This window comes from Gadus chalcogrammus, chromosome 14, assembly GCF_026213295.1.
Source record: "Gadus chalcogrammus isolate NIFS_2021 chromosome 14, NIFS_Gcha_1.0, whole genome shotgun sequence".
Classification (NCBI taxonomy): Eukaryota; Metazoa; Chordata; class Actinopteri; order Gadiformes; family Gadidae; genus Gadus; species Gadus chalcogrammus.
In genome coordinates, this window is record NC_079425.1 from 4,619,475 (window position 1) to 4,646,974 (window position 27,500).

At 44.0% G+C, this 27,500-nt stretch overlaps 3 protein-coding genes across 8 annotated transcripts in view; 2 read left to right on the plus strand and 1 right to left on the minus strand.

Moving 5' to 3' along the window:
• Window positions 1-13,294, minus strand: part of LOC130403614 (coiled-coil domain-containing protein 81-like) — a 19,069-nt gene extending 5,775 nt beyond the window's left edge. Inside the window, exons 1-8 of the mRNA XM_056608032.1 lie at window positions 13,109-13,294; window positions 12,909-12,970; window positions 12,502-12,655; window positions 11,838-12,022; window positions 11,678-11,752; window positions 11,057-11,210; window positions 10,323-10,437; window positions 466-559 (exon numbers count right to left, since the gene is read on the minus strand). Of these exons, the coding sequence (XP_056464007.1) occupies window positions 466-559; window positions 10,323-10,437; window positions 11,057-11,210; window positions 11,678-11,752; window positions 11,838-12,022; window positions 12,502-12,655; window positions 12,909-12,970; window positions 13,109-13,184 (915 nt within the window). The 5' untranslated portion in view covers window positions 13,185-13,294. The remainder of the gene's footprint in view (window positions 1-465; window positions 560-10,322; window positions 10,438-11,056; window positions 11,211-11,677; window positions 11,753-11,837; window positions 12,023-12,501; window positions 12,656-12,908; window positions 12,971-13,108) is intronic.
• A 1,502-nt stretch (window positions 13,295-14,796) lies between these two features.
• LOC130403427 (X-linked interleukin-1 receptor accessory protein-like 2) lies at window positions 14,797-25,494 on the plus strand. 3 transcript variants are annotated; one of them, XM_056607776.1, is made up of 10 exons: window positions 14,797-15,414; window positions 15,809-16,073; window positions 16,613-16,784; window positions 17,445-17,595; window positions 17,984-18,127; window positions 18,596-18,719; window positions 19,302-19,447; window positions 19,892-20,041; window positions 20,388-20,540; window positions 21,831-25,494. In XM_056607776.1, the coding sequence occupies exons 1-10, from the start codon at window positions 15,369-15,371 to the stop codon at window positions 22,202-22,204; spliced, it is 1,725 nt and encodes a 574-aa protein (XP_056463751.1). In that variant the 5' UTR covers window positions 14,797-15,368; the 3' UTR covers window positions 22,205-25,494. The 3 variants fall into 3 exon arrangements, with proteins under 3 accessions (XP_056463751.1, XP_056463752.1, XP_056463753.1); XM_056607777.1 differs by having other exon boundaries at window positions 14,798-15,414; window positions 17,984-18,043; window positions 21,831-25,493; XM_056607778.1 differs by lacking the exon at window positions 17,984-18,127 and having other exon boundaries at window positions 14,798-15,414.
• A 987-nt stretch (window positions 25,495-26,481) lies between these two features.
• The window catches only part of LOC130404038 (interleukin-18 receptor accessory protein-like), an 8,253-nt gene continuing 7,234 nt past the window's right edge, over window positions 26,482-27,500 (plus strand). For all 4 annotated transcript variants that reach the window (XM_056608625.1, XM_056608626.1, XM_056608628.1 and 1 more), the window contains exons 1-2: window positions 26,482-26,720; window positions 26,877-27,093. In XM_056608625.1, the coding sequence (XP_056464600.1) occupies window positions 26,624-26,720; window positions 26,877-27,093 (314 nt within the window). In that variant the 5' untranslated portion in view covers window positions 26,482-26,623. The remainder of the gene's footprint in view (window positions 26,721-26,876; window positions 27,094-27,500) is intronic.

A 27,500-nucleotide genomic window follows, 5' to 3' on the forward strand; every position in this document is an offset into this window, starting at 1 on the left:
AGGGACAGGTAACACAGGTAACACAGGTAACACAGGTAACACAGCTCCTATAGGGAGAGAGGGACAGGTAACACAGGTAACAGAGGTAACACAGGTAACACAGGTAACACAGCTCCTATAGGTAGAGAGGGAAAGGTAACACAGGTAACACAGGTAACACAGGTAACACAGGTAACACAGCTCCTATAGGGAGAGAGGGACAGGTAACACAGGTAACACAGGTAACACAGGTTACACAGCTCCAATAGGGGCAGAGGGACAGGTGAGACAGGAAACACAGGAAACCAGGTAACCATCACTTACAGGCATACAGTCATGCAAAAGCTCAGAGTCAAACAGGCATACAACATATGTGTGTATACATTGACCCATATAAAAACAAACACTCACACAGAGAAAAACATCCGCTCACAAAGGAGGAAAACATCGTACATAGATATAAAACGCCTATACAAATAGACATACCTGTCCAGCACGGGTGTGTCCAGTGCACCTCGTTTCTCTGTGAGGGGCTTCCTCTGTCACTACTCCCTCTGGTGGTGAAAAGGAGACACTGCTCCTGGAAACACAAACGCGTAGAAAGTCCCTTGAGACAGTATAACTGGTGGTGCGTTTAAACGTATGATACAAAGATGTGTTCCAACATGATTTATATATTTTTGTATCTATATATTTATATATAAAATTAGGAAAATAGGAAAATAGGAAAGTAGCTGATGCCCTAACCCTCAATTAATAATCAATTGTGTATGTCGCAGTGGATCAAATTGTAAAAGCACCGCAAATGCCCCCTGCGATTCCCAATGTCAGTACTCAGCCACAATCATTATATTTAGCTACATTTAGTTCATATAATGTGGTCCATAGTGTTTAAATGTGGTCCATAGTGTTTAAATGTGGGCGATAGTGTTTAAATATGGGCGATAGTGTTTACATGTGGTCGATAGTGTTTACATGTGGTCGATAGTGTTTACATGTGGTCCATAGTGTTTAAATATGGTCGATAGTGTTTAAATGTGGTCGATAGTGTTTACATGTGGTCGATATTGCTTAAATGTGATCGACAGTGTTTAAATATGGTAGATAGTGTTTAAATGTTATTTTCCCTCACTCTCCACCTCATCCCTAACTCTCCACCTCAAGCTGGTGTGTAGTGAGCGTTCTGGCGCCAATTGGCTGCCGTGCATCACCCAACTGGGTGCTACATATTGGTGGTGGTTAGTGAGGTCCCCCCTTCACTTTAGGCGCTTTGAGTGTTATTAATTATTATTATTTTTCATGTTTAACCTCTGTTTTCCTTTTATTCCTAGTCTGTTTACATAGTTTTGAATGATGACTATATGCTCTGGAAGGTGACCTTGGGTGTCTTATCATACATGTTCAACTTTATCAGATCATACAGTGCCTTTTCTGCACATTTTACTGAATGTATTGCCATGTACACTATATATATATATATATATATCTCACACACACACATAAAAACACACAGATCTATATATTTATTCATCTATATATATATATATTATTTTTTTATATATATATATATAATAGTGCTGTCTAATATATGATTAATATATTTAATCTCGATTAATCACATTCATGTCATAGTTAACTCGCGATCAATCAAAAAATAAATGATATCCTAAATATCTCTTGATTTCTTGCTTCTAGCCTTTTGTGAGATCCGAAAGTGTTGAGAAGGAAATTCAACCCGGTCCACTTGACATCGGGTAGGTGCATGACAGTGGAGGGCAGAGGCGTCGTCAGCCCCTTTTTACTGGGGCACGTGCCCCAGTAAAAGTCTCCAGTGCCCCAGTAAAATTCCAATGATCATTATTAAATTCATCTGCAGAAGCGCCGCTCTCGCTATGGAATCGGCAGGATTCATCAAGTGCATCTCCTGCTGCCTCGGGAGTCTTCAGTCGAGCCTGCCTCTTATCAGCCAATCAAAAAACGAAAGGGGCTACATAAAAGCCAATCAGAAAATAGCCCTATTGTATCTGGGTAAGATTTAACGCAACAACCAATGAAAAAAATCAGTTATTTACGGATTCGTCCACGTGACTCTTCTGAAAGTGTGTAAAGTATGACCAAGTGTTTCTTTCTGTTCAATAGTCTAGATAGAACTTTATCAATCCCCTGTAGGAGAAATTTGTTAATAAAACAATAATGGTAAAAAAAATAAGGAATCTCCCACTTCCGGCTTCCATGAAAGAGAACCATACTGAGGCCCCGTCCACACGAAGCCGAAACGGGCGAAACCGTTACGGTTTCGATCTATCCGGTTTCGAAGTATCTCCGTAAAGACGAAGCCAAGCGAAACCGGATAGATCTGTAGAAACGCTGTAGTAAACATTCCAGGCCCATAAGGGGCGCTGCTTCTGGTACACAAATCCAGAAGAAGAAGAGGCGAGCATGCGCATAAAGGCTGCCCCCCGAACCACTCACAACACAAACAAACAGCTCTTCTACGATGGCGAACTAGATTCTCAATAAATAATGGCTTAGCAACCCAACAAGGGACATGATATGCTGCAGAACGATTACAAGCTTGTAGTCCGCCATCATCTTTTTTGTTGTGATTTCTGAGACTCCGCGGGCTTAAGAGCCATTGGCTAGGAGGTCGAGGGGTGGGGCGATGACGTCATGGTTTGCGGTTTCAGTCGGTTTCAGGCGTCCACACGAAACCAAAACGAAACCGGATAGATTTGAAACCACCTCCGAGGGTGGTTTCAGAAGTTTGCGGTTTCGGTCAGCGGATTCGCCGGCTTCGTGTGGACGGAAGGCCGAACCGTACAAGACCTTTGCGGTTTCGCCATGAAATCGGCTTCGTGTGGACGGGGCCTAATTCACACAATAGCGTTGATGCAAATCTAGCATTAAAGGTTAATTTAAGGAAGTTCTCTCCAGTCACGCTGAAACTAGTTTGCTAGTAGTAGCGCTTTAATTTGCAGTGTAAGAGAATTCTGAGAAATCTGAATGCTGACAAAATTCTCAGAATTCTGACACTGCAATTTATTTGCACGCTACGACTAGTGAACTACGTGAACTAAAAAAAACTTGACACTGCGACCAGGCGACAAATGACTGGTGAGAACCTTCTTAAAGGTTGGGTATGGAATTCGCTTTTTTGGCAATTTTTGCAAAATTACTTGAAATCCTTATCATAACCCGCTTACAGCCACTGAGTTAGAAGTACTGACATGAAAATTAAACAAGTCAATCATCTGTGAAACGGGCAGGGCTCGAAAAACTCCAGCCAATCATTTCCATTGCCACCGAGTTGCATTGGACTGTAAGTACGTCAATCAAACGGTCGTACTGCACTCCCCCTCCCCCGCGCCCCGCACGCGACCCCTTCGTGCAGTACTCGTGACCCAGAGCTCGTGACCCAGAGCAAGCTCCTGTTTGTTGTTATCCTGCGGTAGCTAGTGGAACTAGTTAATCCACATTTGGACCTAGCAGTAGAAGACAATTTCCATGGCAGACAAGACGCCACCATCCCCACCACCACCACCACCACCAGTAAAGAGAAGGAAAACTATTTTTCAGAGAGTAATTGATAATAAAAACGCTGAAAGAGAAAAACTGAAATCAAGAATAATCCTAGGCGCTGCTTTCGAACGTTGGCGGCAACTGAAGGACGAGAAGGGTCTAAAAACCGATGCTTGTGTGGCGGTTGACCTAGTTTCAAAGTTGATACCGTTTATACTCGGTAATTGAGACGAGTGTATTACTCAGTGTGAAAATGTCCACACCGCGGCAACCATAGTGAAAACCAGGACTCCCAATACAATTATATGAAACAAACATACATTTTCTAAAAATAGTAATGATTTATGTGACCGTTAATGTTTATAACATCTGGTGCAACCATAGCCGCGGGAACGTATTCTCAGCAGGGGGTGCTGGAAAAAAAAAACTTGATCGTGAAAATCGATCGTTGTGTTCACTTCCTTCACACCATGGTTCACATCCAGCTGCTCACAGAACAAGTTTAGCGCACCACCGCTCCCCTCACACTTTTTCATCTAACCTTTTTTCAGCACTAGGTCATATGAGCATTAAATAAATGCTGCGTCTCAAAATGCCTTGGACAGCAGCGAGGATGACTCGCTTTGCCACGGGTCGAAACAATTCGAAGCGACCACAGCCAAAGCGAACACAGCGGGGCAGAGGAGTGTCAGGAATAGTCTTTGGTGTACACATCAGTACGGCCTATTTGCACTACTGTTTAGTGGCAATGCAGTGTTTTATTCTATGCCTTTTTATTTTCGTATATTATTTCAATGAATACAATTTATCTATTCATAAAAACAAGATCTGGTCTTCAAATCTTTTTTCCAAATATAGGTCGTCTTACAATGGGGTTTGTGTTTATATTCGAACCAATACGGGCGCTCACAGCGGGCGCTCACATGACGTTGAGCATTTCCTCGTGCATAATGTGACGCTTCAGAACCTAAAATCCCGTTTCTCCCCGTTGACACGACAACACATAACCGCCGTTTTCAGAAATCTCCACTTTGGCCGGAGTTTTTAGAAATGATCGTTTTCTGTGAAAAGACAGGGCCTCGGACAGGGGGTGTTGCAGCACCCCCAGCACCCCTACTTCCCGCGGTACTGGGTGCAATTTACAGCTGAATGTAGTGCCATGTTGTTAAACGAAAACCTACGCTAGCCTGGCTCGCTCTCGCGCATCTCTGTTCGCGCTCGTGCATGATTGCGCGTCCAGGTACTTGGAATGGGTGGAGTCAGAGTCAGTGTTGAAGGAGAGGGGGTAGGACCATTTGAGTTGTGTATTTTCAAAATCTGCTGGCGTTTCGCAATTCCCATACCCAACCTTTAAATGAACCTTTAATGCTGGATTTAATTATCAGAATTCGGATTTTATCCAAGTATTCTGACTTTATTATCAGAATTCTGAATTTTATCTCACAATTCAAAGTTGATTAGCCTATTCGATTTCTGAATTAAAATTCTTGTGATGAATAGTCTACATTTGTACAGTCGATGTGCAGCACTTTAATTCCCGTCAACTTTGTTTTCTAACACCAGCATTTCCACAACTATGCTCATGTTCGTGACTGCTATACAAAACCATTTATAGTGCATCTATTTTTCTGCTGGGTAGTGATAGTCGCCCTAAATGCAGCTTTAATTTGGGCTCCGATTCTGAATAAATGCCGCTGCTGAACTGTGTGAATAAATAAAGGGAACTGAAATCTAAAGAAGACACGTGGTTTTGATGTTCCGTGAATTCCAGATGAAAGTGGAACATTGCTGCCATCAGGGGAAATTAATGTAACCTAGGCATATTGTAAGTAGCTTCCAATTCCTTGTTTTTTTGTTAATCATGTTTTGTTGGAAACCACGGGAGCTGGAAACAGCCCAGAGTAAGTCATCTCCTTTTTTAACGTTACAACAAATTCACAACTTGTTTGACACAAACAATGACAACTTGATTGCTGTTAAAGAATGTTGCCCACATAATTAGCACCAGTTTTTCAATACTGACCGTCTGTAGCCTGTAGTTTTATAGCACACACACACACACACACACACACACACACACACACACACACACACACACACACACACACACACACATACACACGCACACACACACACACCATGCGTGCACACAAACATGCGGAAAATGAATAATGAATGAAAAATTGTCTGTCTTCAAAACTTGAGGAAGTTTTAGACAAAAACTTCCTTAACACAAAAAAGGAAATTATGGATATACAGGGTGTTTTTAACATACTGGATCCAACAATGATCCCAACATTGACACAGATAATTCAGATCATTGCACTCACAATTCCTGTAAACAGTTGTAGTTGTGAGCGATCTTTCAGTGTGTTGAGAAGGCTCCACACCTGGCTTAGGTCAACCATGGGGCAAGGAAGGCTTCTTTTGTCCATTGAAAAGGAGCAACTATGCAAAGTGAGTCAAAGCCACGTTATTGACCGCTTTGCCATAATGAAGGCGCGGCGATACAGCTTAATAGTGAAAAAATAATCATTTAAAAAGGCTCTATGCAGTAGTGTATGGCCTTATTTAGTTTAATTTAAGAGCTTTGATGGTTCTATAACATTTTCCAGGTTGATTGGTGGCAATGAGCCACCTCACCTTAAGTCAGAAATTCTATTAGTTTTAAACCTTGTTTCGTGCCTTTTTATTACATGTCGTTCTGGCAAAATTATGCTGTTTCCACACAGCTTCTAAATAAATATAGATGTGTAGACTTCTCCTGATAAAGAGGTGAAGGTCATAAAGAGACTTTTTGTTTATTTGTCAGTTACCTTATTTGTAAATCTTTGAGATGTGTATGTGTTTAAATAAATATAATTGTACGGTACTCATGAATCCATCTTTGCGTCTTTACCTTTACCAGTGTGAACTGTGTGAATAAATAAAGGGAACTGAAATCTAAAGAAGACACGTGGTTTTGATGTACCGTGAATTCCAGATGAAAGTGGAACATTGCTGCCATCAGGGGAAATTAATGTAACCTAGGCATATTGTAAGTAGCTTCCAATTCCTTGTTTTTTTGTTAATCATGTTTTGTTGGAAACCACGGGAGCTGGAAACAGCCCAGAGTAAGTCATCTCCTTTTTTAACGTTACAACAAATTCACAACTTGTTTGACACAAACAATGACAACTTGATTGCTGTTAAAGAATGTTGCCCACATAATTAGCACCAGTTTTTCAATACTGAGCGTCTGTAGCCTGTAGTTTTATAGCACACACACACACACACACACACACACACACACACACACACACACACACACACACACACACACACACACACATACACACACACACACACACACACCATGCGTGCACGCAAACATGCGGAAAATGAATAATGAATGAAAAATTGTCTGTCTTCAAAACTTGAGGAAGTTTTAGACAAAAACTTCCTTAACACAAAAAAGGAAATTATGGATATACAGGGTGTTTTTAACATACTGGATCCAACAATGATCCCAACATTGACACAGATAATTCAGATCATTGCACTCACAATTCCTGTAAACAGTTGTAGTTGTGAGCGATCTTTCAGTGTGTTGAGAAGGCTCCACACCTGGCTTAGGTCAACCATGGGGCAAGGAAGGCTTCTTTTGTCCATTGAAAAGGAGCAACTATGCAAAGTGAGTCAAAGCCACGTTATTGACCGCTTTGCCACAATGAAGGCGCGGCGATACAGCTTAATAGTGAAAAAAGAATCATTTAAAAAGGCTCTATGCAGTAGTGTATGGCCTTATTTAGTTTAATTTAAGAGCTTTGATGGTTCTATAACATTTTCCAGGTTGATTGGTGGCAATGAGCCACCTCACCTTAAGTCAGAAATTCTATTAGTTTTAAACCTTGTTTCGTGCCTTTTTATTACATGTCGTTCTGGCAAAATTATGCTGTTTCCACACAGCTTCTAAATAAATATAGATGTGTAGACTTCTCCTGATAAAGAGGTGAAGGTCATAAAGAGACTTTTTGTTTATTTGTCAGTTACCTTATTTGTAAATCTTTGAGATGTGTATGTGTTTAAATAAATATAATTGTACGGTACTCATGAATCCATCTTTGCGTCTTTACCTTTACCAGTGCTTTAATATAGCCTACAGTATGACAGAGACAATGATTTTGAAGCTCGTACATACCCTTCTGTATCCATCTATTTCATATTGTGCACACGTAAAAAAAAAAAATTTGGTAGTTGGGGGCCTGTGCCCCAGTAAAACTCTAGGTCTAGCAACGCCCCTGGTGGTAGGACTACCGTAACACTTCAATATCCCAGGCTTTTATTTGTTAGTTTATCACTGAACTTTCGAACTAAACTCTTGCTCAGCAAAGATGGGAAATATTATAACATTTATTATTTAAACCAGTATAAATATTCCTACCGTACGTAGGCCTATACACATTACAAGGCTATCGAAAATGTTTCGGGCCTGTCGGGCTGATTACTGCGGGATAACAATATTGCTTATATGAAAGTTCCGTGCAGCGCCGTCCGGCAGCCAGAGCTGTGCGCCCGCAACCTCTCACTCACTCAACAGACGCAATCGATCACGGAATCGAAGGACACTTTCCGTACTCAACGGCACCCATCTTAGCTACGTAGCGGAAGAGGCGGAGCCAGGCTGAGCCAAAGTCGGCGCATTTTCCACATAGCATGCATTAATAGTCATTTTGTAGGTTTTATAGCTTTTTATAGCTGCTAGGCGTAAAGACTTCACAGTTCAAAGCGGGATGTTTATTGCGGGGGAGGAGCCGCGGCGGCAGTCGTGATCGTAATTTCCGGTAAGTGCACCACGGAGTAGGCTACTCGATTTGGAACAGCACTCACATCTGAAAAATGAACGTACTCAGTGAGTACGTTCTGAGTCCCGTCCCGTCAACAATTGCTCCCTCATCAACAATTGCTCTTTCCACCGCCCCCCCCCCCCCCCCCCCCCGTCAACAATTCAGCGCAGGGGGGCCCATCAGTAAATCTTGTCTAGGGGCCCAGGAATTGTAGCAACGGCCCTGCCTACATCATCCTGCCCATTGCCCAACAATATGGGCATGATCTTAACCAAGCTCTCTTAATCGGGTCAGCAGTAGCCGTGTGTCAATGCCTAGCCTCTGCGTTTGAATGATATTGAATGAATGGAACGTTGCATTTTTTTATTTCTGCAAATATTCTAAGCTAGAGAATGCGCGCCAATCAATGAAACCTTATGCGGAATCAGATAAAGTCGGCTCTCTTTGCTGCGCAAAACATGTTTCAGAAATCAGCACCTAATTGTCACACAAGCTATTTTAAATTTTTGTAATATGGAAGGGGGGAAAATGCCTTTAACAATTTTACGCACAGCATTTTCAGGATTCGGACCGATAGGCCTACGTCGGCCTAGGCCTAATCCATTGTTTTTTAATATCTTTAGCATTCAAATTATTGAAGTCTATTCTTTTCGTAGGCTTCTCTGCTGTTGGCCTTGATGGGGAGATATTTTAACGCTTTTTAACCCTTCCTGCGACATTCCTGCGTCATTCCTGCGTCTCCCTCAGTACGGAGCCCATTTCAGCACCGTGTCAGTAGACAGCTACAATCCTGCGAACGTGCAGCGAACACGCGTTCATGTTAAGAGGAGTTTCGGGAAACGCTCCAAAGAAATTCACGATGGTTCGCAAGATCCATCGTGAGAATGATCGTACGAGCGAAGATCCATCGTTATCGGGAAACGAGGCCCGGCTCGAACAGAGTGACACACACACACACACACACACACACACACACACACACACACACACACACACACACACACACACACACACACACACGCACACGCACACACACACACACACACACCGCACGCGCACGCACACGCACACGCACACACACACACACACACTTTTAAGGAGTTTTTCACACACACACACACACACACACACACACACACACACACACTCCGTATCCTTGCTTGCCCCAACAAGTTTGTGCAGCGTGCTTGTTGTTTTGTTTCTGGTGTAGATCCGGTGGTGTTGTTGCTAGACAGCAGGTGAAAAAACGACAACGTTTGCCAAGCCAAAAGAGCGTTAATCGTGCGGTAAAACAATTAACCCCGTTAAAATTGGTTTGCGTTAACGCCGTTAATAACGCTTTAAACTGACAGCACAAATATATATATGTGTGTGTGTGTGTGTGTGTGTGTGTGTGTGTGTGTGTGTGTGTGTGTGTGTGTGTGTGTGTGTGTGTGTGTGTGTGTGTGTGTGTGTGTGTGTGTGTGTGTGTGTGTGTTCTTCAGATCCTGTTCTTCGGATAATGCGTTTCACTCATCATCGTTAAAACATAATACTTTAGTGCACGAGGCGCGTGCACGTTGACCCAGATAGCTTTAGCAGGTAACAGAGCAGTGTCCGTTGACCTGGGCATTGGGTGGGTGTGCGTGCATGATTGATGGGACTTCTCCTGAGCTGGAGGGCTGTAACAATATAGGACCCCCTGCTAAGCCCGCCTCCACCAGGGTCAACTAGGGACCCCGCCCAGCCCAGAAACACTATAGTAGACCCAATCACCTTGATGTGTTTGTGTGCTGGTGATTGTGCATGAGCTTTTGTGTCCGTGCGTGTGTGTATGTGTGTGTGCGTGTGTGTGTGTGTGTACATGTATTATATGTGTGTGTATATCTGTCTTCAGATGAATGTGTGTGTGTGTTTTGATATGTATAATATTTGTGTATATATTCTTGTGTGTTTGTGCGCTTGTATGAAGGTAGAATGTCACAAAATACAAGCTTGTAGACTTAAAAATAACCTTACTTCTTAGCAGCCTGTGGGGGGTAGTCGCTGTTCTTCGGACCCCCAGAGAGGTGGACCCCGTGGACTCCTGACCTCTCAGCGGGGTCAGGTCGGCTGGGTCTGGGATCCCTGGGCCCTTGGACACACACAACTCAAATATATGGATTTCGTTATGGATGTTATGAAGGCGACCCTGATGACTGCGCTGACAATGTTTTTGTTGGGGGGGGGGGGGGCGGGCGGGGGGGTAGGAGCTCATCACAATGTCCCTAATACGGCGTTCTTCTGTCTTGGCTCCGCTCTGACATGTGTCTGTAAGTCTGTCTCCGTCAAGCTTGTTGTTGGCGCCCAGATTCCTTCGAAGGTATTCATGAAGCATATCTTATTTCATCTTCTTATATGCCGCCTGGTCCCTTTCACACCAGCTACTCAGTGTCCGTCGTGATGGTGTCTGAATTTAGGTGTGTTTATTGATTCCTTCATCACATGTACATTCTTCAAAGGGTTAGTGTGTCAAATCTTAACGCATCTAAAGGCTGGAGCAGAGTTTAGAGGTTTACACACAATACTTACCAAAGGGAAAATGCCGTAACCCAGAGAAGTTATTGAGACGACGAAATAACAAACAACAACAAATATTGTTTTAGCACAACACAAATCAATAAACTATTTTTTTTAAGACTCTCCCAGTCTTCAGAATAAGAGTAAGTTATCCTAAAAGGAGGTTATTCTGAGGTGGTGGATGGGGGCTGGACCTGCTGTGTCCGTGCTGTCCGGGGCCGGTAGGGGCCTGTGTCCGTCTCCGGCCCCAGACGGGGTCCCTCTCTGGGGGGACACAACGGAGGGCAGTTTGGTGGAGCCCGCGGGGCTCAGGCGTGCTGACATCAGAGACACACTGCTACCAGGTCTCTGGGCCCATGGGGCGTGTGTGGAAGAAAATCAGAAAGAAAGTCAACATGCATTCGATGAGTTAATAGGAAGATATTGATAGAAAGCTTTAAGAAACGTACAAAAATGAGAACCTGTTTTTTTGTTGTGATAGTGATTTTGATTATGAGTGTGTGACTTAAATAGGAAAATCTCTCTCTCTCTCTCTCTCTCTCTCTCTCTCTCTCTCTCTCGCTCTCTCTCTCTCTCTCTCTCCCTCGCCCTCTCTCTCTCTCTCTCTCCCGCTTCGTCTCTCTCTCTCTCTCTCTCTCTCTCTCTCGCCCTCTCTCTCGCCCTCTCTCTCTCTCTCTCTCTCCCTCTCCCTCTCTCTCTCTCTCTCTCTCTCTCTCTCTCTCTCTCTCTCTCTCTCTCGCCCTCTCTTTCTCTCTCTCTCTCTCTCTCTCTCTCTCTCTCTCTCGCTCTCTCTCTCTCGCTCTCTCTCTACTCACGTTGGACAGGGCCAGCAGGAGTCTTCCGGTAGAGTCCAGGGTCCTCACAAAGTCCCTGTTGAACTTCATGCCCACCTGCAGGGTGAACCAGGGACTCTAGAAACGCTGTAATGTCAAAGATGCGTTAAGGTCCTAGAAGACACCGTCGGTCAGGCCTCACCTTGTGGTTCCTGATTGACAGCGTGCCGACCCCCTGCAGGGCGAGGTGGGCGGGACCTCCCGAGGCCAGCGCTCGGGGGAGAAGGAGGAGGGTCTCGCGGACACACCCCTCCACCACCTCCCGCTCAAACGGGCCGACCTGCGAGACGGCCGCGTAGTTCAGCGCCACCACGGGGATGTGTGTTGCTGTGCGCAGACCCACACGCACCAGACGCACACACACACACACACATACACATGCATGAAGGAATGTACCTCCTCGCTTGATGTCAAACTTAAGGTGCTTGAGTAAACATGTTCATCAACATGAATCCTATCAGTCACTCACCATCACCCACCCACGGCGGATGTGGACTACCCTCACCATGTGTGTTTTTTGGGGATTGACGTGTGTATGATGCGTGCAGTGACATTGTCGCGTGTATCCTGTTTTTGGCATCTTGCTGTTTTTATCTTGGTCTTTGTCTTGGTGTGTGTGTGTGGGCGGGTGTATCTTGGCATGTGCCTTGATGTCTGAGTTTCTTGTGTGTGTGTCGTCTTGGTGTGTGTATCTTGATGTGTATCTTGGTGTGTGTCTTGGTGTGTGTCTTGGTGTGTATCTTGATGTGTATCTTGGTGGGTGCCTTGATGTGTATCTTGGTGTGTGTCTTGCTATGCTCTCTGACCTGTGGCCAGGGGTCTCTTATGCCTCAGGTTCTGGGTCTGGACCAGCTTCTCAGCCAGGAGGAAGATGGGTCTCTGGATCACCGCCATCTTGTTTCCCAGGTCCAGCTGTAGCTGGGAAAAAGAGAAGGTACCCAGGCCGGCCACGTGGACACCCTACGGCCGCCCATCGATCGATCAGTCGCTCACATTGACCATTCATCGACTATCGATAATATAGCAATGATATACTGTTATTGCTGGTGCAGAAAGACAGACAAACAGACAGTCGGTCAGGCAGACAGTGAGACAGGCAGGCAGACAGACAGTGAGAAAGACAGGATAGACAAACAGAAAGACATCAAACAGGTAGACACACAGACAGTGAGACAGACAGTCAACAAGTAGACGGACAGACGGGACAGTTCACCTTCTGTGAAGCCATTTGATGTTCTATGTACTCCGCAACGTAACCCCAAATGCTGTCGATATCTTAAACAATGTCAGAAACAAACAAGTCTATGAAAATGAATGGCAACATTGTACTCAGCATTTTCTTTACTTAGCCTCCCTTCCTCTTTTTTACCCCCAGAAATAACCACAGCCACCCGATTCAAACTTTGTGCCGACCGTTTCTGCTGAGCCCCGACAGCGTGGGCAAGAGGTTCCTCTCCGTGTCAGACGCCAGATGCAGCAAATCCGTCATCTCATCAATAGAGAAATCAGCTGATAAAAATCTCCTTCTGCACAAAACGTAAAAAATCAACCTGTGACACAAAATTCTGCTGTAAAGGGTTCAGCTTGGAAAACCTTTGTGACCAGCCCAACCAATTAGTGGCGGGGGTGGTGGTTGCTATAACAATTTCACAATACAAGGTGAGCCCCCCCCCCCCCCCACACACACACACACACACACACACATGCAACGAGGCCGTCCCTTGGGCTGGTGTTGATTACTGATTGTCACAAGAGAATGAAAATCTCTAGGAAGGCAGAGGTAAGGTTGATCAGCGCCTTGCGAAATACGAGGCACGCAAGGCCGCGTGTTCCTGTGAGTCATCACAGCACATCAGTGTATATCTCAGAGATTGATAAACATTAATGCCATAATATCCATCCTCGAGTAGTCAGTGTTACAGGCCAGTTACACCTTCAGTCAAAATAGGCACCTTTTAATTTGATATTGTTTCTACACACAATTTTGTTTCCAAGCTTGCTCTTCTGCATCTTAATGTGGCCTTACCATTTCCTAAGAGCACTTTGGTATCTTTGTGGACTCTGAATTATTTGAATATGTTTTCTAATAGTTTTATTTGAGTATTTTATTTATAGAATTAAATTAGAAATACACTGTGCTCGACATCACAGTGTTACTGTCTGGCTGATAGACTGTTTCCACATCCTACAGTACAGTACTGAAACCCTATTTCAGTATTAGAGAGGAAGACAAACCACTTGCTTATAAATGAAACTTACAAAGGGAAACAGACTTGATCCCTAAGACCACCAAATCTTCGGAGACGACTTGCTGGTTGTTTCTCTATCTCTTTTTTAGTCAAGTCAATTCAATGTATTTTTATTGCCCTTAATTTTAGTGACAGCCTGGGATAAGAGTGTGATGGGTGCCATCTTTGACCTACATTGTAGTCATAGTCGCATGACAACCAAGCTTTTGAAGTGCAATTTCCTCTTTTCCTCTTTCCTCTTAACCACAGGTCATTATGTCTTTAAGCACGTCTTTAGCCTTGTTTTTGCTCTTTTTTTTAGTTTCTGTCTATTTCCTGGAAGATGGAGAAATGGAACAAAGTCTGGACTTTCCAGATCGATTAATGATTCCCTGGAAAAATACACAATTATTATGGCAACAGTTCATTTCAGGAATTTTTGGCCATTTCTATTCTGAAAGCCGACAGCACAACAAGACCGTCTGTCTGTCTGTCTGTCTGTCTGTCTGTCTGTCTGTCTGTCTGTCTGTCTGTCTGTCTGTCTGTCTGTCTGTCTGTCTGTCTGTCTGACGGTCCGTCCGCCCGCCCGCCCGCCCGCCCGCGTGCGTGCGTGCGTGCGTGCGTGTGTGCGTGCGTGTGTGTGTGCGTGTGTGTGTGCGTGTGTGTGTGTGTGTGTGTGTGTGTGTGTGTGTGTGTGTGTGTGTGTGTGTGTGTGTGTGTGTGTGTGTGTGTGAGAGAGAGAGAGAGACTTCAACCTCATAGAGCACAGAGACAAGCGCTCTTCAAATGTGCCTTCACATATTTGTTTGAGGATTAAGGAGATGAGGAAGTGAATGCGCTTTGCATAATTGTTAACTATGGAAAGATCAGCTCAACGGGAGCATTAGTGCCAGGCAGACACACGGCAAACTTCTGAAATGCGCAAACATCTCCGCCCAGCTTGCGTATGTTGCGTATGCCTTCACACATTGTTGAAAATTAAATCATATGCTGGATGCTTTAATGTTTCCAGGTGATTTTTAGTGAACGATCGGTTCATAATAACCACGTTGGCCATGTAATCGCGGACAAAAGGGGACATTTCATAGTGGTTGGTGGAAACCGGGATTTTTTATCGTCCCCTCAGGCTTTGTTCGGGACTCGGGTCACGCAACTCAAAATCGGGACTGTACCGGTAGAGCCAGTATGTCTGGACACCCTAAACGTCCACACTCAAGTGAAAAAGAAAGTGAATTCCCCATCATAATGTCAACACGAAAGTGTGGGGGGCTACTTCTCTCCGCCAGCGTTCATTGATCAGAAACTAACGTGGGAGGTATTTTCTAAATCTGTTTCCCTGCCAAAAGAGGGAGGCAAACATCACGTCGGGACTCTGGACCCTGTCGAAGTATATAGCCTCAGTTGTTAACAGTTTTACTATTAGTCTTCTGGATATTCTGGTACCAATGGCAACTCTTTTCCTCGCGTTGTTGTATTTCCTATCATTTCAAGGTAAGATTTTCTAATCTTAATTCCAAAAAAATGAAAATAAAATAATATATTATTACGCAGTGAATAGACTACACTTGAATTCAAAATTGGAATAATAGTATGCCTGCCTATCGCGCATGCTGGTTAGTTCAGACTTGGAGGCTATACTAGGTAGGCCTATTGAACTTTAATATAATAATTGTAATAGTTTAATAGTTACTAACAACTTTTAAAGTTTACTCACACTAAACCCGAGAAGAACACAGACGGACAGTCCGACAGAAAGACAGAACAGAAAGTGATGCATGCGTGGAAGATTATTAGCCTACGCAAAGTTTTGAAGTTCAAAACAGGTTGAGGAACCCCGAGCCAATCACAACCATGGAGGTTTATACAAGAGCTCACTCTTCCCCAGGTCTCCGCAGCGCGTTCGGGGACCAGCACACAAAGCTGACCGCAACGCAGGGAGAAATGCTCGTTGTAAAGTGCGGCTGCCTCACACGCGGCCTCCCGGGGGGCACCAACATCACCTGGACCCATCACCACCCCTCAGAGAGCCAGCGGCCCCTGTTGCAGAGTCGTGAAGACCCGGACGAGGACGCCCTGAGGGACCCCAGCGGGCACTTGGTGGTGCTGAGTGCGTCCGTGGAGAGGCAGGGCAACTACTCCTGCTCCCCGTGGTGAGGGCATCCTTGAAGAGGAAGTGGAAAATGAAATAAGACGATTAGCTGCGTTCAATGGTCACTGATAAGAATATGGCGACATTGAGGTTATCCCGGTCGTATGATTACGCCGATCTGTGTTTGATAGACGGATAGACATTTATTTATTATTGATTTTGTGTTATTTATTTATTTATTTATTTATTTATTTATTTATTTATTTATTTATTTATTTATTTATTTATTTATTTATTTATTCATTTATTTGTCTCTAACCAATGTGTGTAATATTCCCCGTCTGGGAAAGTATTATCTCATATAATATTTTCTTAGGAATACACGTACAATCTATTTATTTTGCTTAATATTTTTTCTAAATCAACAATATCATACAGCATGTTCTAGTTTCATGAAGGTACATAAGGTAAATAGCTATCCTCGCTAAATGTGTTCTCTGAACGTGTTAAAACAAATCAAAAACAGTGACATTTAGTTTGGATACTGAAAAACAAAGAGAGTGTAAAAGTCTGGTAACTGGATTATTTTGGATGGAACAGGAATTCCAACGCAACCTGCTGGTACACTTTGACTGTGAGCCCGACCAGACAGGAGGAGGTCCCTGTTACAAAAACCTGCTATAATGGGTTATCCTGCAAACTGAAACATTTCTGCCCGAGGGATTTGGTTATCCCATCACTTGAACACAACAACACAAAAGTGTGGCAACAGGTAACTTTCAAGTGTTCTCTTCTCCTCTTCCCTCCTCTCCTCTCTCCTCCTATCCTCTCCTCTCCTCTCCTCTCTCCTCCTATCCTCTCCTCTCCCTCCCCCCTCATCTCTCCTCATCTCTCCTCATCTCTCCTCATCTCTCCTCTCCTCTCCTCTCCTCATCTCTCCTCTCCTCTCCTCTCCTCTCCTCATCTCTCCCCTCCTCTACTCATCACTCCTCTCCCCTCTCCTCTCATGGTTCTGTATTCATCTATCCCATCACTTAAACTCCTCACCAGAAAAGTGTGGCTAAAGGTAACTCTCAAGTGTTCTCCTCTCCTCTCCTTTCCTCTTCACTCCTCTCCTCTCCTCTCCTTTCCTCTTCACTCCTCTCCTCTCCTCTCCTCTCCTCTCCTCTCCTCTCCTCTCCTCTCCTCTCCTCTCCTCTCCTCTCCTCTCCTCTCCTCTCCTCCCATGTTTCTGTATTAATCTGATCCATGTGTCTTAATGACAACTAGAACAATCTATAATTCACTGTGGGTCTTTACTCGGCTGTCCAATTCAGCTCAAGTAGTTCTTAGGGTCAAAAGATAAGAGGTGGGCCATAATGATTTAATGTAATACCATTGATCACGTATCAGCTGAATCAATCACTCTTTTTTCTGAATCCAAAACCTTCAGGACAAGGATACCCAGGGGGACTCCTCTAACGGCTATTTCGAAAAAGTGGCGGAGAAAGATGAGGGCGTCTACACCTGCCGCCGGTCATATCAGTATCGCGGACGATTGTATAACCATACCAGCACCGTGATGCTCAAGGTCAAAAAGACAGGTCAGTTATTTATCAGTCCTTTCTATTCATCCATGGTATTCATCTCGATTTTTTTAGCCTGGTGGGAACATTTGGGATTCTGCTTGTTTTCAGCCTTGCTTTTAAATCACTTTTGACAAAAGTGGCTTTCCGACATAATGTAATTTGGCAGAATTGGATTAAAAAAAGAAAATCAACAAAAAGGTAAGGGAGTTATGGACGATAGAAAACAAAAGAAAGAAAGCAAAAAATAAAGAAAGCAAAAGGGAAATTGAAAAAAGAAATTGAAAGGAAGAGGTTACTATATTTGTATCAAACTTTGTGCGAAAGAAAAACAAATAAATATATAACTATTGGTTTGATGGATGTTGTAGCCTTCGTCATATTTTAAGCTTAATTTATTCCTCAGCGGATTCAATCCCCCGCATCTGGTCCCCCAAACCAGGGACGGTGTACCCGGTACAGTTAGGTAAGACTTCTCACAAACCAGGGACGGTGTACCCGGTACAGTTAGGTGCTCACAAACCAGGGACGGTGTACCCGGTACAGTTAGGTAAGACTGCTCACAAACCAGGGACGTGTACCCGGTACAGTTAGGTAAGACTGCTCACAAACCAGGGATGGTGTACCCGGTACAGTTAGGTAAGACTGCTCACAAACGCAGGGGAGGTGTACACAGATCACTTAGGGAAGACCTTCCTTCCCTTTACTATTTAGGACACGATGTTATCCAAAGTCCAAGTACAGTGAATGCAGATACATGTAACTTAGAGCAGGTAGGGGTTAGGATGCTAACAGGAGGGCTGCAGCCATCAGGGTTACAATCCAAAACAAGAGCATCCTTGAGCCTTATTTGTATTTTTGTATTTTCTATTGTAATTGCCGTTGTCTGTGTTCGGTTTTGTACCGATGTGTGCTGTTGTCTGTTCGCCTGCTACCTCTGAATCTCTCCTCGGGATCAATAAAGTACTGGTATGATATCATCTTATGTGTGGAAACCCAGTGTGCATGTCCTCCCCAGGTTCCCAGCTGGTGGTGCCCTGTGAGGTGGAGGTTTACAACATGTTTGATAGTTCGTACTGGTTAGACGGGAAATCGTTTGTGAAGGACGACCAGAATCAGTCAGTTTACTCTAACAAGACAATGTAAGTCATTCTGTATTAGCAGGAACCAACACGTGTATGTACACATTTTATGATTTATGATAAAGAACGCGCAGATTCCTGTTTTGTTTATTTAACTTAACGTTGAAGTGTGTGGAATTTAGTGGCACTCAATCAGAAAAAAAACGTATATATATACTCATCTATGTTTCATCTATGTATATTTTTGTGTAATCCCATGAAAATAAGAGTTATATTTATAGGAAGTGTTTGATTTTTTTCTAGCATAATCACTAGCTCGCTTGTAAACTATGACAGATAGTTTCCAAGACTTAATAACTCAACACAATTTAGGAGTCTATCAAGGAAACCCATTGGTGTGCTTTCGGTTGGTTGCAATCGGCAAACTCACCAGTAAATTCTAAACCCTGCGTCTTTAAATTCTAATTTAAATGTCGCTCCCTATTCCCTTCTCCTTCTTTCCCCTCTCCTTTCTTGTCTCCTCTTCTCTCATCTCTCCTATCCACTCATCTCTCTTCTGCCCTCTCCTCTCCCCTCCCCTTTTCTTATCTCTCCTCCTCCCGCTTCTTTATTCCTCTTTCTCTTCCTCCGTCCTCCCGACAGAAAGGTGGGCGAGAAGGGGGAACGAAAGATCACTACGTCTCTGGTCTTCCAGAAGGTTACAGCGGACCAACTTTCAAGGACTTACACCTGTAAGGTGGAGTCCACAAAAAAGTACTCCAACGTCTCCATCACTCTGGCTCTGAAAGGTAGAACACACCACTTGATTAGTGAAGATATGGGATGATATATGTCTATATAGATTTAAGGGAAATGGTTTTGAAAGTAGAATTGATTTAGATACACATAGACGCGGATGAATAAATATATTAACCAACAGACAGCACACATAAACGCACAAAGTTACCTTGTGAATGTGTAACAAAGGATTTCGAGCAGTTATGTCCTTGCCCTAAAGGGTCTAGGGTCATGGGGTTGGTATTCTATGTGGGACTTTGAAGCCCTTGGAGACTTAGCGATACAAATAATTACATATAAAATCTGTGCGGGAAGATTTTGCCTGTCTTTCATGTTACCCTTGTACTTTGGCCTTTTCATGATAAACATCTTTGAGCATGTGTCGTGATGTTGTGTGGTTTTTCCTCATCCTCCATCTTCTCCCTCCTCCTCCATCATCTTCCTCTGCATCCCAGATGTGCCGGTCTCCAGTCTCAGGGTGGCCCTCCTGGCTGTGCTCTTCGCCATGCTAGCAGTGGTCTCCTCCGGCCTGGTCTTCTACTGGTGTAGAGTCCCCTTCACCCTCTTACTGAGGGACAAGCTCGACTGCCATAGCAACGCCTCAGGTGGAGACACCAGTGATCACGATTAGCTTCATCATTGATGAATTGTTCCACTTAATGCATCAAACCTTTTTTGCTGAATTTCTTCCTGTTTTTTTTTGATAGATATCCAAATATATATATGCTTTCTATGCAATACGGCTTGACTAACTGGTCTGAGTGAAATATTGTGAAACCTGCCAGCCACATATCTTAGTAATAATATAATTTCCTAGTTTTTCTGAATCTGGGGTGCCTTGAATTTCTGTTTGGACATTCAAGCTCCCCATCCCACCCCAAAAAAGTTGGGCAACCACGCATTAACTCGTCACATTTCATCACATGAAACTCTCGTCCGATTGGTCCACAGATGGGAAGCTCTACGACGCGTACCTGATGACCTATCCGAGCCAAACGGAGACTGCCCTCAGCGAGGAGGACCGGAGGTGGATGGAGAACGTTCTGGAAGAACAGCTGGGGTACCGCCTGTGTCTCCAGGATCGGGATGTGTCTCCAGGGGAAGGTGTGTTTAGTGATCACCATATGACCAAAAATATAGATTTTCCATATTCCTTATTAAAATATTATTAGGGGAGTGCTTCATGGAGCGCTCAACTATTGTTCTTCTTAGGATTTGTTCTTTCTTTCTTTCTTAAATAAAGAAAATATTTTATACTTTTTAAGCTATTCTACTTTTAAAATATTATTTTTTACAATGGAAGTCAATGGGAGGGCGGCGGAGCTATCCGCCCATTCTGACACTTCAACTACTTCAGACTTCGTAACTTGGTCAAGTCTTAACCGTTTACCTTCGTTCAAATGTTTATTTTTTGATTACCTTTATACTTTTTTCATAATCACAGTTTCAGTTCCACATCGGCTTCGTTTTCAGTTGGTCTCATTGATTTATAGGTTAGAGCGCAAGGACGTGCAGGCAGTGTCGCCAGATTGGGCAGTTTTTCCCGCCAAATTGGACTTCTTTGTACGATTTATAGGTTAGAGTGCGAGGACGTTCAGGCAGCAGCGCCAGATTGGGTGATTTTCCACGCCCAATTGGACACCTATAAATCACGTTAGGCTGGAAAAATTTGCATTAGATAGAATTATTACATTACATACAATTTCGTCTGGTTAAAAAAAAAAATGGCGGGATTATTATAATTCTTTCTACAAACATCAATCTATAATAATATAATAATAATACATTTAATTTAGAGGCGCCTTTCAAGACACCCAAGGTCACCTTACATAGCATATAGTCATCATACATTTAAAAAAAAAAAAAAAAAAAGACATTATCGAAAAAATAAATAAATAAACTGCTCACTGCTATAAACTGCTATACCATACCTTTCATTTATGCATATCGTTTGTGCAGCTAGTACCGCTACTACTATTACAGCTACTACTACTACTACTACTTAAGCTACTACTACTACTACTACTTCAGCTACTTTTACTACTACCTCAGCTACTGCTGCTATTACCATTACTACTGCTACTACTACTACTACTACTACTACTACAGCTAGTACCACAACTACTGCTATCTTCCAGCTTTGAAAGTATTACTGTTTAGCTTCCAGCTTTTGTAACAACGTATTTCAGCACAGCACTCACAATTCAGCTGTTAAAAACAGAAAATGCAGACTCAATTCTTTTTACTTCCATCGCTTTGGCGCCCCCTCTGGTGCGGCGCCTCTATGCGCCGCATATAGTGCATACCCACTTTTTACGCCACTGCCCAGACGGAAGAGTAAAGAACTCTTATCTCGTCTACCCCCCCCCCACCCTGTCTCTCTCCCCGCCCCAGCCGTGGCGGATGCAGTGATGCGGTGCATCCTGCAGAGCCGTCGGGTGGTGCTACTGCCCAGCGCTGAGGACCAGCCCGCCCTGTGCTACGGCCTGCCCAGCGCCATCCACTCTGCCCTGGTGGACAAGAAGAGCCGCCTGCTGCTCATCCGGACCAAGACCCCCCGGAAGGTCTCGGTGGAGCAGCCAGAGGAGGGGGGCTCCAGAGCCTTACCCGAGTCCCTGAGACTGTTGACTAAGGCTGGGAGCTCCGTCACCTGGGGGGGACCCTGCTCTCGGCCTCTCTCCTCGTCCTTCTGGAAGAAACTACGATACCACCTGCCCGCCCCGCGCAAGCTGAAGGCCATGCATAGCGCTTTTGACTCAGTGTGCTAACCCTGGTTAGCATGGTTTGCAGACTCAGTGTTCTAACGCCAGTAAGCATCTGGCTAACCCTGTTAGGTATAGTATAGAACTGTAGCCTCAGTGTGCTAACCCTGGTTAGCATAGTATGCAGACTCATGCCGTGTTCCAATACCCCTACTATCCGTACTTACTAGCCAAATTTTGAGTACGTAGTACGTTCCAATTCAGATCCGGCGAAAATAAGTATACTTCAAGGACCCGGATGTCGCACTCAAAACGGGCTAATCGTGAAGTGTGGATCGAAGGACACTTTCCGTATTCAACGGCAGCCATCTTAGCTACGTAGTGGAAGAGGCGGAGCCAGGCTGAGCCAAAGTCGGCCCATTTTCCACATAGCCTGCATTAATAGTGTCATTTTGTAGTTTTTATAGTTTTTATAGCTTTTTATAGCTGCTAGTTCACCGTTCAAAGCGGGATGTTTATTGCGGGGGAGGAGCCGCAGCAGCAGTCGTGGTCGTAATTTCCGGTTAGTGCACCACGGAGTACTCGGTTTGGAACAGCACTCACATCTGAAAAATTAACGTACTCGTACTCACGGATAGTATACTTCCTTTAAGTATACTCATGGAAGTACGGGTATTGGAACACGGTAACAGTGTTCTTACGCCAGTAAGCATAGGCTAAAGCTTTTAAGTATAGAACTGTGGCCTCAATGTGCCAACCCTGGTTACCATGTGCTAACCCTGGATAGCAGTGTATGCAGAATCAGTGTTCTAACGCCAGTAAGCATAGGCTAACCCTGTTGAGTATAGAACTGTGGCCTCAGGGTGCACTCACACTAGGCCATCTGGCCGTGGCCGTTGGCCGTTGGCCGTTTTCACACCTTAACCCTGCTCAACTGGCCCCATTGTTCTCTGGCCTGCATTCATACTAGGCCATCTGGCTGTGGCCGTTGGCCGTCGCAACTGTGGCCTGGCCACGGTAGGCTCTTGTACATACGTCATCACGTCGTAACACGTCATCACCAAGCGTCCGCTGCATGGACCATAAAAAAGTCTGCCGCCAGTCAGAGTTTTAACAACAATGGACAACAACACAGAGAACACAGTTCGCACTTTGCTGAGTCTGTTGCTTATTTGGAGCCGTTCTCGGATAGAGCGCACTCTAGTTCACACTCACTAGTTGAACCGCTTGACGCCATGTTTACCGTTTAATGGGAAAGAAGCATAGGCTAACCCTAGGTATAGAACTGTAGCCCCATTGGGCTAACCCTGGTTAGCACAGCATTCTAGACTTAGGGCCCTATTTTAACGGTCTGAAATGCAAGTGGGAAGCGCAAAGCGCAAGTAGCTTTGTGGGCGGTTCTACGGCGCTATCGCTATTTTACAGGCGGATAAATGACACTTGCGTCGCGGCGCAAGTGTCAAAAGGGTTGGTCTGAAGCAGCCTAGTTACCCGTAGGTGTGGTTTGGGCGTAACATCCAACAAACCAATGAGAGTGCCAGTTCCCATCCCCTTTAAGAGCCATGAGCGCATTTGAATCGGATGAGTTGATATTTTGACAGCGCGTCTGCAGTCTCCGATGAGACAGATGCACATGAATTTCAAACTGCAAATGGCTCAGTTTATTGCCAAATAATATGGCCTAATTCACACATGGAATAAGGGGTTTTCTTCCACAACTCAAATAAATTTCGGCAAAGAAAACGTATATGATATAACATATGATATGCGGTAACTGTGGTTCTATTTAATGATATACGCAATATATTATAAACATTGTTTCTTATCAGTATTGTATGCTATCCTAATATGCATGTGTCCCCGCGGTAATAGACATTGCCATTAATTGTATTATGCGTTACGTGTTTAGTTTGCGTGTGTTTAAACAGAGCACACACGAGCGCCCGCATTCATTCATTCTTTTTAAAACTCACTCGCGGTAAAACAATGTTTTTCACGATCAAATACTCATCAATCCTAAAAGTTATGGGCATGTAGGCCTACACGATGTCTCTGTCAAGAAAATATGTGTTTGCTGTACGGTGTTTGCAGATGCATTGATTTAAAAGTACAACTTATTACCGCTGCATCAGCTGTTCTTTCCCAAATAATTTACCAAGAATGTGCGGCTAGGTAGATGGGAGAAGCAAAGTGTATGCGCGAGGTGCACAAGCAATCCGTATGCATCGCATGCGCATGTATGCATGCGCCCTTAAAATAGCATCTGAACCACTGACTTTAAACCAGCTATTTCCTGGTCAGTAGCGCAATGGTATTCAGAAACGGCAAAATACCGTTACGCCAGATACGCCAGAACACGCCTCCTCCTTCCGCCGAACCGCCCCTTGGGGCGCATGATCAATCCCTAATTTACCGGCGAGTGGCGGTGGTGGGAAAAGAACGCTCTGCGCCAGTTGTTAACTAGCAACGACACATGCGCCAGTGACTAAGTCACTTGCGCCGGATGCAAGATAGGGCCCTTGAAGTTAGCATACTTTGGTTTGCGGCACTGTAGTCTCAGTGTACTAATACTGGTTAGCGCATTGTGTTGTGCATTGTGTTTTTGATTTATTTTATTTTACCTTTATTTAACCAGGCAGATCAAGAACAAGTTCTTATTTACAGTGATGGTCTGACAAAAAGCACAAGCTTATGGGGGGGGGGGGAGGGGGAAGAGGCAGTGAGAAAGGATAGGTTAGAGAGGCGATAGCACACAAACACAGCTGTAAAGACATACAACAAGGCAGCAACAGGACCCTACAGGGTTAACATGCTGTTACTCAGACATATAAAAAGCACGAGCTTAGAACAGGATTACATAAACAAGGCAGAATAGCAAGAATAAACTCATATCAAAATAACAATTGTGAAAACGTAAAAACATAAAAAACATAAACATAAAAACAGGTGTTATGACAAATTTTGTGTGTACGTTATATGTGTAAGTTATTCGTTGTGTATCATAGTCATCATATATATCCTCTGGTTTGATTTGAATTGGCCCTTGCTTGAGACCTGGAATAAATGACTTGAGCCACATATCTGTTATGTCTTATTTTGTATATAATTATTTTGGTCTTTTATTATTTTTGGTTTATCCATACTTCCATGTTACCAGATATGGATGTTTGAGGCTGATCTAGGTTATTGTGGAAATGTTGCTAAAATATTAGGCAGGTGAAAAGATGAATGTTATATATTATAGTATTGAGTGCAATTGAACCACACCTCTGTAAGGGACACCATATATGCTCCAAATCACAGATTGATTGTTGGAGATATACCTATTTCCTGTTGCATTTGGGCCAATATGTTTGATTCCCTGAGGGCCATACTATTTAGAGTTTAAGTGCTCCAATGATACATTTTATTATTTTGGAGATTTGGAATCTACTAAGGTTGGATTCGTGCAAATTGGACCATTGGCTTGGGTCAAGATGGGAAAAGCAGTTTTTGGAATTTCAAATAACACAAAATTACAGAGAAATCTGAAATCTTAATTAAGGCTTAATTATTGTATCCCCTTGTAAAATGTAACAATATATTTTAATAGTGATGGAAAAAAGGTGTGAGCTGTGCTCCATATCTAGGGGCCCATACAAATGTCCTTCATGGGGGGAAATTTGACATTTGTATATCATACTTTATATTTAGTATGATATACCTTCAAAACCCTTTGAGAGTGAAACTATACAAATAGGTCTACATTTTACTTGACTATTGCGATGAGGATTGTGGATATTTAAAGGTCAACGGATGAGAGAAGGTTAGAAAAGTAGATTCCCCAACCCTCAACTACTATGATATCATTTCATATTTTTTCGACAAATCGAATGTGCACACCTGCGCTTCCTGAGTTTCATCGACGCCCAATGGATCCCCTTTCGTTTTCAATTCTGAGGAATCGCTCTTTCATTGTTAAAAACAGGGAAATCTTGTTAGTTTAGTGGCGGGTATTTGTCATATTTCCAAACCATTGTCAAGTTCAACAGCGAGCCCCAGACGTATTAACCGGTGGAATAAATCTTCCATTTACACACCGCACAGGAAGTGACTGTCACGTCGCCACTGCTGCAGCCCGGAAGCGAGAAAACGAATTGCCTGAAAAACAACAGGAAACAAATCACCCACAAGCTCTCCCCAGAATAATACCACAAGATCGAACCCTAAAAAAAGCCAAAACCTGTGTGTGTGTGTGTGCATGCGTGCGTGTGTGCGTGCGTGTGTGCGTGCGCCTGTGTGTGGCTGTGTCTGCATGTGTGCGTCTGAGCGTGTGGTGAATCATTTCGAAGATGCGAGGAAAAGAGTATTGAATGCATGCACAAGGCTGAACAGCAACAGAGATCTCTTCTTCGCAGAAGTTCTCTTCTTCGCAGAAGGCAACGCACAAGGCGCTGTCGTTCGCAGCGCGTGTGACCGGGGGATGTCATCCCCCTGTGTGATAGCATGGGGTGGGTTGGTCTCACACACCTGTTCGTTTTGGCCATCACCCCTGCTCTGACCGAGGGATGCTGCCATGATACACAGCGTCAGCGGACCTCAGGTAGTCTATTTGTGCAGTTCCATTTTGTGCTATTATTTTTCCTATGGATTCATTTTGATTTTCTTATTTTTTTCAGATTTATCAGATTTATACTTTACGGAAACTTTGGAAAAGATGAAGCCTAGTTTAACCTTTAACCTGTAACACCCTCACCAGAAAGTGTTACACACCCGCCCAGACATCACTACAGAGTGGTCCTTGGGGAGCCCTTCGAGATGAATTGCGTGGCGTCCCCTGGGAGCGATGTGCGGTGGTCCAGGTTTGGGGCAGGTTCGGGAGTGAAGGACCCAGTGCCGGTCAGCACAGAGAACCTTCTGAAGATCCCGGCCGTGACCGCAGATCATTCCGGAAACTACTCGTGTGGCAATGAGAGGTAACCTCACCAGGGTTACCAGGGTTCTGGTCCAGTGTGGAGAACATGAGGGTTCCTTCTGTTGGTCTAATACAGTGTGGAGGTCATAGCCAGGGTTCTGTTGGTCTAATACAGTGTTGAGGTCATAGCCAGGGTTCTGTTGGTCTAATACAGTGTTGAGGTCATAGGCCAGGGTTCTGTTGTTCTGATACAGTGTTGAGGTCATAGCCAGGGTTCTGTTGGTCTAATACAGTGTTGAGGTCATAGCCAGGGTTCTGTTGGACTAATACAGTGTTGAGGTCATAGCCAGGGTTCTGTTGGTCTAATACAGTGTTGAGGTCATAGCCAGGGTTCTGTTGGTCTAATACAGTGTTGAGGTCATAGCCAGGGTTCTGTTGGTCTAATACAGTGTTGAGGTCATAGCCAGG